Source organism: Orbicella franksi, chromosome 13, assembly GCF_964199315.1.
Source record: "Orbicella franksi chromosome 13, jaOrbFran1.1, whole genome shotgun sequence".
Taxonomy (NCBI): domain Eukaryota; kingdom Metazoa; phylum Cnidaria; class Anthozoa; order Scleractinia; family Merulinidae; genus Orbicella; species Orbicella franksi.
In genome coordinates this window covers 8,347,401-8,365,187 of record NC_138157.1, presented here as the reverse complement: position 1 = coordinate 8,365,187, position 17,787 = coordinate 8,347,401, and the positions used below count along the sequence as shown (strand labels likewise).

At 39.5% G+C, this 17,787-nt stretch overlaps 2 protein-coding genes and 2 non-coding genes across 5 annotated transcripts in view; 2 read left to right on the top strand and 2 right to left on the bottom strand.

Annotated features, from left to right (window-relative positions):
* Positions 1 to 9,609, top strand: part of LOC145465152 (transmembrane prolyl 4-hydroxylase-like) — a 49,490-nt gene extending 39,881 nt beyond the window's left edge. For both annotated transcript variants that reach the window (XM_081448924.1, XM_081448923.1), the window contains 2 exons: positions 7,036 to 7,126; positions 8,576 to 9,609. In XM_081448924.1, coding sequence (XP_081305050.1) covers positions 7,036 to 7,126; positions 8,576 to 8,857 — 373 coding nt within the window. In that variant the 3' untranslated portion in view covers positions 8,858 to 9,609. The remainder of the gene's footprint in view (positions 1 to 7,035; positions 7,127 to 8,575) is intronic.
* Trnae-cuc (transfer RNA glutamic acid (anticodon CUC)) lies at positions 6,388 to 6,459 on the bottom strand. Its single transcript has one exon. It is a non-coding gene; the product is annotated as a tRNA-Glu (tRNA).
* Positions 6,797 to 6,868, bottom strand: Trnae-cuc (transfer RNA glutamic acid (anticodon CUC)). Its single transcript has one exon. It is a non-coding gene; the product is annotated as a tRNA-Glu (tRNA).
* A 737-nt stretch (positions 9,610 to 10,346) lies between the features above and the next one.
* The window catches only part of LOC145466023 (transmembrane prolyl 4-hydroxylase-like), an 8,059-nt gene continuing 618 nt past the window's right edge, over positions 10,347 to 17,787 (top strand). The window contains exons 1-11 of the mRNA XM_081449808.1: positions 10,347 to 11,384; positions 12,243 to 12,324; positions 13,190 to 13,321; positions 13,785 to 13,876; positions 14,098 to 14,159; positions 14,303 to 14,340; positions 14,552 to 14,717; positions 14,945 to 15,002; positions 15,528 to 15,646; positions 16,048 to 16,138; positions 16,975 to 17,787. The exon at positions 16,975 to 17,787 is cut by the window's right edge and continues 618 nt beyond it. Of these exons, the coding sequence (XP_081305934.1) occupies positions 11,181 to 11,384; positions 12,243 to 12,324; positions 13,190 to 13,321; positions 13,785 to 13,876; positions 14,098 to 14,159; positions 14,303 to 14,340; positions 14,552 to 14,717; positions 14,945 to 15,002; positions 15,528 to 15,646; positions 16,048 to 16,138; positions 16,975 to 17,247 (1,317 nt within the window). The 5' untranslated portion in view covers positions 10,347 to 11,180 and the 3' untranslated portion in view covers positions 17,248 to 17,787. The remainder of the gene's footprint in view (positions 11,385 to 12,242; positions 12,325 to 13,189; positions 13,322 to 13,784; positions 13,877 to 14,097; positions 14,160 to 14,302; positions 14,341 to 14,551; positions 14,718 to 14,944; positions 15,003 to 15,527; positions 15,647 to 16,047; positions 16,139 to 16,974) is intronic.

Genomic DNA, 17,787 nt, shown 5'->3' with positions numbered 1-17,787 from the left:
CTAGCCCACATGAACGTGAAAAGCGGCGTCGGATGAGTACCAATCAAAGATCACTCACCCGTTTGGCGAGTACGATTTTCAGTTTTAGGAAATTATTTAAGCTTAAATAATGACAACAGTCCTTTTTATTTTCTATTTTGGCAAGAATATCTCTAAATCATACCTTTTTAATCTTTCGAGAAGCTTAACTAATTTGGCAATAAAATGCAACTTATTGTTTCATAAACGGGGCAAAATGAAATCCGTTTTTTTCTTAGTAATAATTTAGATAACGGTTACACGTGTATGTATATAGTGATACCGCTGGTCTCTAGGCTGGTATCTACGGCTGGTCTCTTTTAGTATAACTTCCACGTGCCGACAAGTTGTTTGACTTCCCCAATGTCTCGATTCTAGGGATATAGGCGAATTAGGAAGTGCCAGCTGTTCGTTAAGCTGTTTTTCAGGTAAAACGACGGAAACGTGTCAAAGGGTTGATGATAAAACTGACGAGGAGAAACAGTGAAATCGGTCCGTGATCCGAAGGAGGCAGAACAAGTCTGAGAAAGCCCAACACGAAATGGCAAGCTGCTCTTCCGTGATTACGAGTTACCCCCCAAAACATATGGTTTTTGAGTCATTGCGGAGAGTACTTTTGGGAGCGGAGGCATTTTTCTGCGTGGGCGAGTTAAAATTACAGTCATTTTGGGAGTCACTCGCCCGAATGGCGAGTGCTCTCAAAAGTTTAAATAAATGGCCCAATAGGCCTTCTACCTCTATCTAGCGCACAATTAATTCGGGGCAGACAGTGTGTGTCTGTATAGCTCGTATCTGCAAACTTTCTCATCGATCTTGGAACAATCCTGCCTGTAGTGTACGATCCATTGATTTTAGCTTCTGAAAACTGAGCCCGGATAAAGCAATGTAGAAACTTTGTTATTTCGAAGGAAGAAACAACATTGAGCTTTGTTTGGAATTGTCAGCCCACTTTCCTTCTATTTTTATTCATCATAACGTGCGATTACGGCTTCCGTAACTATAGTGGAATGTTAAAATAATTATGATCTGATTGGGCGTTTTAAAGGCGTGGGTCCCTATGAAAACTCACAGGAGGTCAAATGCTATAAATAAAAAAAGGGGGCGAAAAGGGTTGACTCCAAGGGTTACTATGGGAGCTGGAGGCTCCGAGTATTTGACTCTTGGTGGGGTCGAAAATTTAAGGTGGTTGTGGACGCCCTACAACGAATTTTTGAAACTTTGCAAAAGGTTTCATCTTATCATGGTTATCACAATTCCATGATTAAAAATGAGGATCATTGAGCTCGTTTTTGGGTTATAAGCACTTAAAGCTAAAATTAAGAGTGTTTTTGACAGGTTTTATTGTTAAAATGGTAAAGTGTTATATAAAAAGGATGAGCACAACTTGTTAACAATGATTGGGCATTTGTGTGATGCCATTGCAGGATCATTGAAAAAAGAGTAGTAGTATTGGTCTATCAAAGTAGAAGTGATAAAAAGAGCTGGAAACTATTGACAATCACCTTAACCAGTATTTTAACCGACTTTGAATTAGTTTACTCTCACCTAAATAAATTTAAGTGCAAATATGTTTGTCATAGAAACGTCAAGTCACGAAGTCAAAATCTAAGCGCACCACAATATTCCCTATTAAGTTTCAGGAAAGGTCACAATGTTTCACTACTTGTTAACAAATTGACGTCAGTTTTTATACGTCTGTCCTCTTGTTGATGATAAATTGCGTCATAACATTGTCAAAGTGGCTGTGGAACCACGGGCCGTAGGCGAGTGGTTCCGCGGTAAACTCTGACGTTGTTATGACGAAATTTATCATCAATAAGAGGGCAGACGCATAAAAAAATGAAGTCAATTTGTTTTTTACAATAACAAGACCCCAAAATGGTCAAATGCGTATATTGCTATGAATACAATGCCTGGCTTGAAACCTAGCTTAAACTGCAGCGATGGTAATGATATTATTCGTGGTTTTTAATTTTACCTGGTAAACGCGGATGGAAAGTTGAATTCAGGCGTTCGATTAATCCTGAAAGCCACATCTTGTATCTTGCGTGGTTTTCACGGTCCCGCGAGTTTCTCGCTTGGGGCAACTCGACTCCAGTTAGCTCAAATATCGCTCAGGTTAGCCGGAATAAAGCATGTTACGCTTGTTCTGAATAAGGGTGATGGAAACATTGACTCGGACTCATTTGACCCTTCACTCTCCTACTCGCAAGGTTGGGTTCAAGTACTGACAACTGAACACAAAGGGGAATATACACGGTTTCCGTCTATTTATGAGTGCTTTATTGTTAAATAGGAAAACATGGTCAGCAAGCACACTGTCACTCTATCAGTTAATCAATTGTTAAGGAATTTTCTGTTCCTGAGGGAAAATGCGCAACGTTTCTCTTAATTGCTCGCACGATCGCAAACTATTGTAATGTCTAATTATTGCCGCGCTTTGGCGAGTAGAGGAGATGGAAAACAGTTAAATGTTTAATTAACCAGTTTGGAAAGAATTTGCGATTACTCTCCAAACGGCTGAACTGTTTCGTTATAAAATTTTAGCACGCCACACGGTGAAAACGCCATTTTCGACATCGTGTGCATCTCCTATGTCGTCATTTGGCTTTTACTGCCGGTTTTGTGGCGTTTTTCAAGCAGTATTTGACTCAGAAATATTGAATGTAAATGTCGGAACTGGGGAGAAACATGAAAACACTTTTACGCAATATTTTGGGTGACGAAAGGGATGAGTGAATACTTGGGCGTCGGTTTTGGGTTTATCGTTAACCAATAAATAGCGAGCTCCGCGAGATTGATATGCTGTATATAAAAACGACAAGAAGGATTTTTTATTTTTTCGAACATTGGCCGGCTCGTTCTTGCTTCAATTCGCAAAGCGCTACGCTAAATTATTATTAAATAAAATCGAGAAGCGTGTACTTCAATGAGTTGATTTTTTTCTTTTGTATCGTACGACATCCATTCTTTTATTTTCAGCTCTGGCTTCTATCGCCGCGCGAGTCAAAAGCTTCAAATGCCGGATGTATATTTTTGGTTCAAACCAAACTCCAACTGCGAGAGCGTTGACAATGGCAATCAAGATCAAGTTTCTCTACGCTCTACGATTGGCTTAAACGATGAAATCAATTAATTAGATTTTGGAACATTTAATTAGATCAATGTTAGCGTCTGTAGCAACTATGGCTTCAAGCGGCGAGCCAAAAAATACTCTATGCGGGTCCTCATGTCTTTCTCATTACTATACGGCAATCGCTTGCATCTTCTTCTTCAGTATAGCTTAAGGATTTGAACACTTAAAGGCCATCGCCATCAATAACGTCATCGAACATGGTGAGTTGATACTCGGGACTTTACCGCTCCAAACCAAGTAATTATTACAGTATTTCTCTTTCCATAGCTTCCAGTTCTCGATGATTTCGCTACTTAATTGATCTCAAATCTGAATGTTGCGGAGACAATGACATCTGGTGGAATAACATTGAAAATTGTGATGCTTTAGGCGGCGAGGCACCGGAAGTTGTTTTCGCTCGTAGGCATTCGTAGACGGTAGACGTTGTCGACGAATTTGAACTACCGTTTCGGTGCAATGTGTAATATTAGATTGCAGAGAGAACCTTTAATAAACGGACGTCCTCAATCAAGGCTTAATCTGGCTACTGTAACTCAAGATACACAAGGTGAACGCGTGTTTTAATATGTAACTGTACGTATAGCATAAATTACAAAGCTGTTACAGAACATAAGCGTGCATATAAAGAATGTTTGGCAAATTAGCATGTCCGCCATTTTGAATAATCAAATCCAGCCGGTGTCAGAAACGTTTGTCGAGTTTGGCTATGACGTCAGTGCTTTCTCATTGGCTGACAGCCAAGCCTTTTGTTCTTTCGCTTTATAAGTGCGACACCACCCGGATGGTTGGGCGGTCAGTTAACTCCACCGCAATATACACAGCTCTCTTATTCTCTCTTAAAGCAATACCTCCCCCTAAATATCCCCCCAATATCCCCTCACAGCCCGCATTTCATTAATCCCCTACATATACCTACACAGCCCACTTTTCATTAATCCCCCACACATACCTACACATCCTACATCTCATTAATCTCCTACATATACCTATATCCCCCAATATCCCCTCACAGCCCGCATTTCATTAATCCCCTACATATACCTACACAGCCCACTTTTCATTAATCCCCCACACATACCTACACATCCTACATCTCATTAATCTCCTACATATACCTATACAGTCTGCATCTCATTTATCTCCCACATACCTACACAGCCTACATCTCAATTACCTTCACAGTTTTCATTTCAGTCAATCGTACCATGTGTCATTACTCATTATATCCAGTGGTTATCAATTCATGTAGAACCAAGTGGTCTTAAGATATCTCGGAATAAGTAAATTGACTATCGCTATTCAAATTATCCGCTCACTTGTAGCTTGCGAACAGGCTCCCGGTTGGGTTAAAGGGTTTAGTGCGAGCTAGCCTAGTGTGGTCTAAGGCGAACGGGGAGAGCGAGGGGGAGCGCAATTCGCAGAATTCTTTTTTTCGCGCTGAACGATTCGCTTCGCTCGCCGGAGTGTTTTTCCGTCCCCGCCGGATTTTTTTTCGCCCTTGCTGGGAGCCTGTTCCCAGGCTAGTTCACTTGCCTTGTGTTCACCCGTTCGAACGGATACCGTGAGGAACGTTTTCGCTTGAGAGGTCACACATTTGCCGATGCATTTTTGTGGTTGAATCGGCAAAGTTCTTCTTTTAACGACGCTTTTAGGGTCTAGAAAGTTAAATTGACGATGTACTTACTTCTCTTTACGTGACGTGTGATTGGTGAAAAAAAAATTCTCCGTGATGCGTGATTTTACAGAAAAATTCAGCGTGATGTGTGATTGGTACCCCACCTTTGCCACCCTCTGACGACATAAACTCTTAAGCGTCGAGTGTGTTGTTTCTTCTACTCTTGCGACGAAGAAAGCAAAGGCGACTTCCATGTAATAAAGAAGAAGAAAAACAAAATGTCTTTGGGCCAGGGATTTTTTGATGAAAGAAGAAGCCAAGGTGATTTTTTTTACAACCTCGTGGAGGAGCTGCGACTTGGAGATCGTGAATTTTACTTGACAATTGGATGTTTTTATTTCTGTCTTTAAAATCCCTGCACTCTTTTTCATACAATGTATTTTATAGTTCAGAACAACCTGGGAAAACGTTTCATCAATATCAGCCGCGGCCTCCGCTATTTTGCTCAAATGCTCAGAGGCGGAAGAAACCTTTTTCAAGTTAAACTCAGGAGCTGTTATGCTTGAATATGCTTGTACTTGCGCTTGTGCTTGCGTTGTTAATGGAAACCAGTCTTAGAGTAGAAAAACTTCTTTTGCCCGGTGCAAAAACTAGAAATGAACATACGTAGACCTTTTACCAGCCTGATCTGTTTTTATTTTTGAAAGTGGCTAGCTAACTAAAGAATGTCCATTGTACAACAGTCGAACCTCCGGCTGCGACCACCTCCTTGTAAGCAACAACCTCTCCTCAGTTACCAGTTTCCCAAAACACCAAACGTCACCAAGTCAAATCACTATATTTGGAACCTAATGTAAGCGACCACCTTTCGTAAGCGACCGCGACCACTTTAATTTTAGAGCAAAATGTTCGAAACTTTCTTTTGTTTTTTACCTCCCGTAAGGGACCACTTGACAGATAATAGCGCTAAAATTGGATAATGAGGAGTTGCAGCTTATCAGAAACTATCCATGATACTCTGAATAAATACCCTTGGAAGGCTTAAACATTTTTGTGGGTATTAAAGGTTATTATATGGGTTTGGATGAGCACTGTCGCATGATAGTGTAAGTCTCTACAGTTACCATATGCTGATGAGCCAAAATTTTGACTTAATATCGGTCTAAGCTCTCTTAAGAAACCACCTCCAGTAAGCGACCACCCAGGCTTGACAGTTTGGGTGGTCGTTTTCGGGAGGTTCGGCTGTATTTAAGAAGATAATTAAAACGAGTTTCAAACAAAACGTCTCAAGGTCCAGCTGTGAAGAGGGTCGAACTCATTCTCGTCCCTACAGCCCTTTTTGCTTCTCTTAGCCGGCGGGGCATGCCAAGGCACCACCAGCTGAGAGAAGTGAAAAGGGCAATGGGGACGAGAATAGGTCAAACTCTATTGAATCTTCTACAGGAGACTCCATTACTGGAAAGCCTTATCGATACGGGTATTTTTCCCCATGCATTTTTTTAACAGAGCGGAGGGGCCGGGGATGAACAATGACGCCATCAGTATTAGTGTCGATAAGCAATAAAAAATGAATATAAGCATTGAAAGGTTACCAAAAATTGGACTGGCCTACAGTAAATTCCCACGCCGGGAATCGAACCCGGGCCGCGGCGGTGAGAGCGCCGAATCCTAACCTCTAGACCACGTGGGATTGCTTAGGAAATTAAGCAAAAGAATCGACGTATTTTAGGTTCAGGTTGTTCGGCACATATGGCTGATAATTCAATAATGATGTAAACGGCTAAACAGTTTAGATGCTTTTGATAGCAAGCAAAGGACAGTTGCGAGAAACATTCTTTATCCCATCAAATTAGCTATGTTTGGTTTTATCTGTTCGTTTGGCCTGCCTGCATTGAGCGTTGTAATATCTGAAGCATGTTTGCCTTTAGTTGTAAGTTTAATGCTATTAAAATTCAAAAGTAATGTAGTATACTCATTCAAAATGCCGGCCGGCGAACTCAAAAAGAAATTTTTTAAAAAAATGGATGTTCTCACGCCGGGAATCGAACCCGGGCCGCGGCGGTGAGAGCGCCGAATCCTAACTACTAGACCACGTGGGAGACATTTAATTGATGGCCACGCTTACGCTTCAAACAATGCTATCGGATGAAGCAACAACAGATAAACGAAGATGTCCGATGTTCAGAGTTAAGCACAGGATGTCTTTTAGGTTGTCATGATTTCCCTGGCAGCAGATTTTCAGACTTTTCTTTTCCACCTCCATTAGGATGGCGACAATTCTCTATTACCTGAATGATGTAGAAGAAGGAGGAGAAACGGCTTTTATTGTCGCTGATAACTCAACTCTAAATGAATCGGTGAGATCTGGTTGTGATTTAAGATCTTGCATGTTATCATAAATGAATTAAAGTCATAAATTTACTCCTATTGTTGCCAAAGGGGTAATGATCTTCTATACCCCTCACTACGGGCTTCTTTACGCTTGACAAAGTGTCGTTCATTGAGAAAGATTAGAGATTAAGTGTACAAGAAAAAATGGCGTAAGGTGTTTATAACGTTAATGGCAGATCAACTGATGGACAATGAAATTTAATAGAAAGCTATTGGAGACTTACACACATGCACTATATTCATCCTAACAGAACGCAGTATTAGTACGAAAAAAGAGGCCTTTTATTTATGGTCCTAATTACCCATGACTTTAAAGATAATTTCCACTGTCCAGACATCACAAAATGTTGACATTTCGCAACTACTTACACAAAGTAAATTCAAAGTTTCAAGACAACCGCCATTATGGATGCGAAGCGGTCGAAGCTTTATGCTTCGTTTTTCTCATATCGCTTGATGAAACAACTTCGTAGCTGTAAAAATTAGTGAAGCTGTTGGAAAAAGAATTTGAAAGGCCTCAAAGATAAGGTATGTGCAGCGGTACGTAACGAATAACCCTACATCGATTCGCATTCCATTGAGTGAGATTTTTAACGCTTATAAGCATTAGGGAGCTGAGACTGCGCAGTACGGACTGGAAGTCATCTTTAAGAAAGGTAAATAGGCCCTTTGCAGCTGGGGTCACGTGACCAATTTTTTCCTAAAAAATTTTTGTATTATGGGCTATAACTTAAAGAATGCCAGAAATGGAAAGAGCGCATCGAAAATACCAAAGAGGCCAAGTTTGAGGCCCCAGGAAAAAACGAGTAAGTTTATATCATAGTTTGAATTTTCGGAAAATTTAGAGGATTCGTATGGAAAATGTTGCTGAAGAGCAAGGTCTTGCTCACCAGCAACATTTTTCCATACAAATCTTCTTATTCTTTCAAAAATTCAGACCATCATAAAATCTCATTCTCTGGTGATGGGGGCCTCAAACTTGGCCATTTTGATATTTTCGACATGCTTTTTCCATTTCTGGCATTCGTTAAGTTATAGCCCATAATTTTATGAAAAGTAGGTCACGTGATGGCTTAGCTGCAAAGGGCCTATTGGTGGTTTCAAAATGCTGAGTACCGCACGAAGATGGAAGCAGTCTCTGACGGAAAACAGTACATGCAGGACGACTAATAAAGCTGTATTTTGTTATCTCAGTCAATCCTCTCTAGCATTTATCTTCTTTTTAGCAAACTAAGGTAAAGACTGAGAAGGATTTTAAGTCGTAAAGATTGGAAATAAGTTTTCCTTTCGGTATAAAGGGGCGTTCCTAGTCCTGAAGCTAAGAAAAGTCAGAAGTAGAGATATGCACGGTGGCTCTGGCAACAGTGTGACTAAGGCTAATTAAAATAAGCAAAGAGTGTTTTTGAATTCACCAGATGCTGATATCGAAACGAGGTAAAGAAGGCGACCCTTTCAATCTAAGTAACTACTGCCAGGAAGCCAATCTGGTGATTGCACCTAAACGAGGCACAGCGATTATGTGGTATAATCACCTCCTTGACTCCAACAGCGAGTGGCTTGGGGAGAGAGACCCGTACACTCTGCATGGAGGCTGTGACGTCAGACGAGGAAGCAAGTGGATCGCCAATCACTGGATAACAGCACCTTATAAGTCCAACCAGCATCTTCCAAGTATATATCGCAGAGGAATACGTTGAGGAGCTCCGATTTTCAGTAAACGGTGATCAAACGTTCTGTTACATCTCCTATAAAACGACGCGCTCATGTTGCCAATGGGCGAATTCAAACAAGAAGAAGGAGAAACTTTCTTTACAGAGTCAAACGATTGTCAAGGCACTGGAATTGCTATTTTGACAATAATTTCGACGAGAGGAATTTTCCGGTAAACTTGACAATACTAAAGTGGTTTCCGCTTGAATGTCGAAAATAATTCGTATTGGACTGGTTTTGCATTACATGTGTAGCACTAAAATTCGCACCTCATTCTCATCCAATATGGAAAAAAACCATACATGCCGTTCGAGTTTGATTGCTTTATGGGAATGTTTGATCATTTGCCATGGGCTGTCCTCAGAATAATGGATTTGGTTGTGTTTTTACGACGCTCAATTGAAAAACGGTTTTGGAGTGTTTTAATAAAAAAGTGTATCAGACCTATTATTACTGATACGAAAACTGCAACGTTTCGAAGTCATCTTGAATGCAGCATCTAGTAGAGAAAGAAGATAACGGTCGAGATTTTAGTATATAGCGTGAAAGGTGCAAAAGTATATTAAAGTGTAACACGGAGTAATAAGAGTTCATAAGTGGCAACAGTTAAACGCGTACGGAATAAACTTAGATAAATACTTTCGCACGAGTTGAGTCCCTCTGTGTTTTGAGCTTTATTTATTTATTTTTTTTTCAAAAATGAAAAAAAATGTTTCGTGAATTAAACAGTGCAGTTTTCCTTGGCACTATTTTTTTTAACACGAAAAACATCAGTAGACAGGTCAGGCCACTTGACACGGTTACCTTGTTTTAAGTGCTTGCCAATAGCAGAGGTTCTATGCTCTTCGATGCGCTGGTAAAGATGACGAGTGATATAACAAACGTAATCTGCATCGCACAGATCACATTTGAAATTACAAACAACAACCTATCATTTCTTCTTCAAAAATACATTGACACATTGCCTAGAGGGCATACTAAACATATCCCATTCCTGTCCCTAAACTCTCTCTTCCCCGCTCTATATAATTTTTATTATATAGGGGTTGAACCCTGGCGGCGGAGGAGAGAGTACCAGGGCAAAAGAGAAAATTGCTTTGGTCAAGGGTAAATTGCATACGCACAATCAGAACTAGCCAATCAGAAAGTGGCGTGGACGCGCGCGCTTTATGATTTACATCGACAAATTTCCAATAAATTGGTTTCCTGAGGGCACGCCAAGTCCCATTTAGAAACTTTCATTTAGAGACTATCAACAGTTGCTCGCTGTGAAAAACTTAACTCTCCGTGAACTGTTATGGTACAACCTAAGGGAACCAACAGGAATTCGTAGTATTTTCCTTCATCAGTCAAATATTATTTTTACAAAAACTGTAGAAATTCTCGCGATCTCGTTGGTTAATTTCCATTGACAATGAGCGGACAGACACATTAATTTATAATTTATCGGATGCGTCAACGAGTGAGAGCGGACAATTTGACAATGAATTTCGTCATAACATTGTCAAAGTAGTCTGCGGATCCACAGCTATTTTGACAAAGTTATGACGAAATTCATGATCAATAACAGGACAGACGCATGAAGAACTGACGTCAATTTGTTAATTTACGTTGTTCTGAGATTTCAGTCCGTCATTTTATTCATTGCTAAAAAGCAATTTAATATATCTATATATCTTGTCCCTTTTTTAACTTTCGCCCCATGCCGCGACTCTAGTGCTGGAGTATTCTTTCATCCTTGGATGGGTGGTCTACCTATTTCACCTGTTTTACGCATAAATTTCCGTCTCTGACTTTGTGTTAAATAGTCATCCTACTGGATAAAGTATTTATTGATTTTTCTACATGTGAATGGTAGAACGTAACGGGATAACGCACACTTTAATTTCTGCGTGAGACAAGGAAATATTAGACGTCTGGGCGCAGGTTATGGATGGGTTGTTGAAGCAAAAACCCTAAGAACGAGGATGTGGACAGATGCGTTCACTGCCGCAAGAACAGCCCGGGCAGAAGGCCAAGAAATCAAGCGTGCAAATAATAAGGCCACATATCGACAGAGCCTGCTCGCAGCTAACATAAGACCTCAACTAACGTAAGAACTATCGGGTCTTCGTAATCTTCTCAGCTGAAGCAAAAATGAACAAGAACAAGTTTCCCGTCATTGACAAAGTAACCACAAGTAACCATCATGATAACAACCGGTGGGTAGGACTGAATGTATCTAATAATTGATAACTGGGAATACCATGTAGGGAACTTAAACGGATAACATCTGTATCGGTCGTATCATTTTGTCAAAGCTCTAAACATATGAATCTCGACAGAATTTCACTTGTATCTTTTTTATTCAATTTGATTCAGTTTTGCAGCTTAGAGGGTAACGCGCGTAGGAACAAACGGCCGTTTGCCACACCGTGTTTCGAGGAAGGCGAGAATCTCTCCACATGTTCGAGTCTAGATGACTCGTGTGAGAATGCCAATGGCTTCAAGCTTATTCGCTTGCAAGGCTTAAAGGTAAGTGGAGGACTTGAATATAATGTACTTAATCGACTAGGAAATCACACGATAACCAGTTTTTTCACGAGCGCTCTGTTGGTTCTTAGTAGATAAAATTATAGGTACGCTTCGTTATGCCGGCCTTGTTATTCCTTTACCATTGAGAAATATCTAAATAACCATACTGTAACATTATCGAGCAAAAATAACATGAAAAACGGGCAAGTTAAACAATGTGATCAGCTGGTTATATTGTCTAAGACCTGCTAGATTTGCTAATAGGAAAAGTGTCTTTCATAAGAAAATGCCCTTGCTTCGTGATGAAGAACGTTGTGAAAAGCCACGTGTTTGTATTTATCTGATCCCTTGCAACTGAAGGTAGATTTGAGCGCTAAGAAAGAAATGCAGTAAGGCAATTGCAGGTTATGATATAAACAACCAAAACGAAACAAAGCGATTGCCATAATTCACCAGAGGAGATTAGTTTAAAGCGGTTTCGACAAATGTTTTGCCACGAATTAAGAGTAATAGTGTCCACGACAATGCCGATTGGTGTTATGGGTAGTTAGTTTGTCGTTACTTGATTAATTAAGGTTCTCGGAGTTTCATTATAAAGGAAGGAGAAATCGTGAAGACACGTGTTTGTTCTTTTTCCTTATTCTATCACACTAAAACACCCTGAACTTCATGCTATAATTTCAAATTCGATGTTGTCTGTCAGTTAGTCGTATAAGCGCGATTAATTCCACTCGGTATCTACAAGACATCCGATTACATCTTGGTGTCTCCTAGATTATATAAAAAAAAACTTGGTAAACTCGATCATTCCCCTTTGCTGCTCTGTTATAAAATTATATTTACTTGCATAAATTACAGACAGGACACGTGAGATGGGTGGAACTAGAAGAAGGGAGAAGTTACAAATTAATCACCAGAGCAATGAAACCGTTACTGTTCGGTGAGTGATAATCATTCTTATGTGCTGTTTAAACCTCGCTCAAGCAAGGGTTTCCAACTTGTTGATAAGCATAGGGCACTGTAAGATAGACTTAAGATGTCGATGAAGGGCTAATGCTCAGTCAGCTGTTCCAAATCTTCGACAGCGGTAAATTTAGCTTAATAATGATATTTTAACGGGAAGCTTTCTCACCCGTAGGTGATCTACAGAAAGGTCCCGATCCAAAATAGCTTCATCAGCTTCGAGTTAACAAACATTTAACATAATCTCCACGGGGTTGTGTTCCATTTACCCATATCGTAGAACATACCGGTTGGAAACAGTGTGGCCTGTAGACTTCGAGAAATTCATTTAAGAAAGTCTGCTGGAATTCCGGCCTAATTATAACGATTGTTCGATTGCGGTTAGTTTTTAAAAAGAAGGAAATTATCGTGACGCAAGGATCACATCACAAAGAATGAGTTTTCTGTCAAGAACTAGTGTTAAACTTCCCAAGTCACTTACTCAGCTCTAACGTTAAAACCCGCTGGTCCCAGAGGTTTTCTTTCTTCTTCTCTACTGTGACCTTACCGTTGCGAGAATTTAATGCTCAATTATTTCTATGAGGTGGCCCCACTAGCTATCATGGCTGTTGTCTGTATATATTTAACAAGACGACAAGTCCAAGACTTGGCCAATTGACAACTAATTGACAACGTTGAATACAATTACATGTAATACCATTATCGGGATCGATGTGGTCGCGACTCATAGAGGGATCTGCGCATTGAGAATAGAGAAGTACAAGCAAACCGAAGGGAGCTGGTTATGGGCTGCTCGGTATAAAATGTCCGGGTGATAATTTTACTTTGTTTCTCCAATCCAGAGATTCCTGACTTTTTAACCGATGAAGAGTGCAAACACGTGATTTCACTTGCAAAGGAAACAGGCCTTAGCACGAGTAAAGTTGGACGCCAGTTGCATGAGAAGGACCTGGACGAGGTCATGAAAGAAGCTGGTAGGTACCGCAATCTTATTGAATGACTGGAATTAGTCATCCTGTGCAGGGATAAAAAAAAAGCGGTGCCGATGAACATGCCATTATCAGCCGGTCGAAATGAAGCCCGATTTAAGTCTGTGGCTGATTGTATTCGCTGGCTAGTCAAAATCAAAGGTCTTGAAGTTGTGCTAAAATTAAATGGTAACTACAAGTGGCCTTAACTAAGTTATTTAACCGAAGAGGCCAGGTCAGTCCAAAAATAAGGTGATGTAACAATGTCGATTTTCACTGACATTTTAGTGCAACCTCTTCCAAGGTTTCTTAACGGGAATGATACCCTGTGTTCGCTATTTTATGTGCAGGAAAGTGATACATATTAGTAAAGGTACTCGTGCTATTCCAAAAAAATGATACATGGCACTAAGCGAGAAGCTTCAAGCCTGTAACTTGCCCCCTAATTTACAGAAATTCTTTTTGTAAGACAGTAACTCAACTCTTGACCAGAAGGACTATTTTGCTCGAGACTTCGCCTTATGGGATACAAGCAAAGATGGCGTCATTGACATTCAGGAGGTAAGGATACGAATCACGGAATACAGCAAAGAAACAATTGTCAAACAGAATCACCTTAACTAGTTTTGTGTCCATAGCATTTTAGCTGTATTAGCGACATGCTCTATTACTTCAACAGTGGTAAACAACATAACAACAACTCAAAATTAGAATGGGAATATCGTCGTCACCACAACATGTGCATGCATATATAGTAGTACTCCCTGTTTTTCATTTTACAGATCGAGAAATTTGCTCAGAAATATTACACTTTGCACTTAAAGCATGAAGAAATAATCGAAATGTGAGTGCTATTGTATTAACTCTTAAATATTTTTCATGTGTGATTTCATGATTTTTTTTTACTTTTATTTATATTAATTTTTTTTGGTTTGAAATGAACTCATATGTATTAAATTGAAATATGAAATGATCTCTCTCTTGAAGGTTAAGACGCTCAGGAATAGCGGGTAAACAAAAGGAAGGTAAATAAATAAACGAAAGCAAAACAAAAGTGTTTAAGTTCAATTCCCTGATCGCTGAAATGATTTTAAAAGCCATTTCCTTCCTAAAATTCCATGATGTATATATTTTGTATCATTATATTAGTCTCAAATAAAAAACTGCTCACGTATAGTTTACATTGTAACACTTTTCACGAAAGACTTGATTTTATATGTATTTGCTTGCCTCCAGGGAGCATAACGGCTTCACATTTCAGTGATTGGAACATAAAGAAATTTCTTTCATACATGGTGTTTTTGAAGACTTCGAGTCCCCGCCATAAATTTCGCTTTAGCGACACTTCGTGGCTACGACAAGACAAGAGCGCTGACCATATTCTAAGACGCCTTCATGAAAGGTATGTATGTAAAACACGCTTCAGAAGTTTCCTGGAATTATTTCATAATTTTGCCAGGTCCGGTTGTTAAATTATGTGAGGCAATGTTGTGCTCGTTGTCACTCATATAGTCCAGAAACCAGACTCAAAATTGACCAGTTGTTCTAACTGCATAATTCAATTTAGTGTCATTACTCTATTTTTTAAAGTAGGTTTTAATTTATGAAAAGAAACTGATTTTGTTGCAGAATAGTCAAGTTAACAAAGCTCCCTAGGAAAATTCTTCAGGGCAGCGAATCAATGCAGGTATACGTAATGTTCATGAATTACCTCTCCTGAATACATATGTATGGCCAGCCTTATTACTATTTGCTTGCAATTAATTTATGACACTGACCAAAACCCACAGGAAAGTACTACTATACAGTTAGCGCTTGCATAATTATATGACATGATATGATATGACATGCATGATATAACATGATATGATATGACATGATATGACATGATATGACATGACATGACATGACATGACACGACATGACATGATATGACATGACATGCATGACATGACATGATATGACATGACATGACATGACTTGACATGACATGATATGGCATGATATGACATGACATGACATGACATATGATATGATGCAAATTAGAAGTAACGAACGCCTTTCTTGACAAGAACTAAATAGTGTAGTTATCTCTGATTGGAAAAAAAATGGCGCCAGTTTTTTGAGCCAATCATGTTGCTTAGTTGATGCAAAATCAATTACTTTTCAACACTCAAAATAAAACCGTTCTATAACCTGGTTTATTTTGTAGGTTGTTCGTTACCAAACATTTGGTCATTACCATGCTCACTACGACTCCGGTCTTGAACCCGATGTTCCTTGCTGTCATCAAAACCCCTCATTAAAACCACCACAATGTCGTCTTTGCAGGTAAGCTGATAACATAAGCAGCTAGTTAAGGCTGGCTTTCACTAGCGCAGGAGCATAAGCCGACACACGCAGACGCAGTAAGGTGTTGATAATTATAGCCAACTACAAAAGGTGCTACATAACGACAAAATACTTCACCTAGCTATGCTGCTTATACTTACCTGAACTCTTTCAGGGGTAAAAACTGACTAAACAACTGGCACGCTATTTCAGACTTTTAGCTAGAAACGTTTTCCTTGGCAGAACATTTTTAGAAGATGTGCGATGCATGATGTGCAGCGAAAAGTAAGAAAAGATCGACTACTGTTTAGGCTATATCCAAACTGCGTTAGACCTGTCTCAGTCCGAAGTGCTCACTGAATCAGTTGTGACGAACTCTTCTGCAATTGCTGCGTCCGCAGGTTCATCACAATTCTTTATTATCTCAATGACGTCGAAGAAGGCGGGGAAACGGCATTTCCAGTGGCAGACAATTCTACTATCTCTTTGAAGGTAAGAAGATTTAAGACACTTTCATACTGAGTTCTATGCCAATCATATTTATCACAATATTTCAAATGAGATGGAAAGTTATCACTTACGTCTTAAATATGCATTTACTTATTATTCAACCTGTCAGGGGTCAAACTGCGAAAACCTAGTACCAATTATTTGCTCTTGCTTATACGCAAAACCAATTTTTACGATAACTGCAGAAATTCTCACGCGCTCATTGGCTAATTTTCATCGTCAATATGCGGTCAGACACACGAATTTATAATTTATGCGATGCGTCAACGAGCGAGAGCGGACAATTTGACAATTTGTTATCGTAAAAAAACAAATTGACGTTAGTTTTTCATACGTCTGTCCTGTTATTGACAATTAATTTCGTCATAACATTGTCAAAGTAGTCTGCGGATTCACAAGGCTTTCGCCTCGTGGATCCACAGCTTCTATGACAATGTTATGACGAATTTCATCATCAATAACAGGACAGACGCATGAAAAGCTTGCTGACGTCAATTTGTTAAATGCATCCATGTACTTTAGCCTGGGTACCCCTCAACCCTTCTTGGAATATCGGTATCCCGTACTCGGCCTACAGTGATGGCGACTTAGAGTACGTACTTCAAAAGTCTTATCAGTAAAACATAAATTTAAAAATGTGTGCTTGTCTTCACTTTTTTTATTCCTTTTTACTAAGTGCGAAAGCTACCGTTACTAAGTATTCAAGAATATAAGTAGAACGCCAGACGTACATTAAAGTAGAAAAGAATTCATTTTTGCCTAGCTTGCCTCAGTTTTGTCACCAAGATTGCACTGATTTTTATTCTCGCGACTCACAGGAATTAGAAAATCCATTAGCAGACGAGCTAAATCTGAGCGTCAGCTGTCACACAGCCAACCTGGTTGTCCCTCCAAAGAAAGGCACGGCCATCATGTGGTACAACAATTTTATTGACCCGGAGAGTGGTCTTCTTGGAGCTTTAGACCGATATTCCATTCACGGCGGATGTGACGTCATTAAAGGAGAAAAGTGGATCGCCAACAACTGGCTCACAGCACCAACGAAGGATTCAAGACATATCAAAAGTTCTTATGATGTCGGATTTGATTAATAATTAGCTAGTGTTATTAATTCTTTCTTTCTTTTTTGTTTGTCTTTTTGTGTAATAATTGAACACATGAGCAACACAACGTATAGTTTCAGAGTTCTGCGGTTATAGATTAACGCTCTCACTATGTGAGGGGCATGTCTAAGAACCAATTCGGTATGGCTAAGCCAGGCCTATTAACATTTATCTGCTACGACAACCCGGGTTTGAAACCCGACTTTGGAATTTTGTATTTTTCCTTCTGTAAGTCTTCTCCAGCCTTTTTAAGCTGACGTAATGAAAAATTAAATAATTCCATGCAAACAAACGAAACAAAACAAAATAAACATATGGGCAAGTATAGAAATAAGCTTGTACTTTAAGAAACCGTCAAGATTTTTAATTTTCCTACAAGAAACAAACTCTTGGCAAAATCAGCAATCACGCAGTTCATCAAGATTATAAATACATTGAACTCATTCTCTTTTGTGACGCAAGGTCACGGGTAATCATGCCATGTATGACCACGGTGCATGATTTCTAAGGGTAATCATGTCAAGTTCA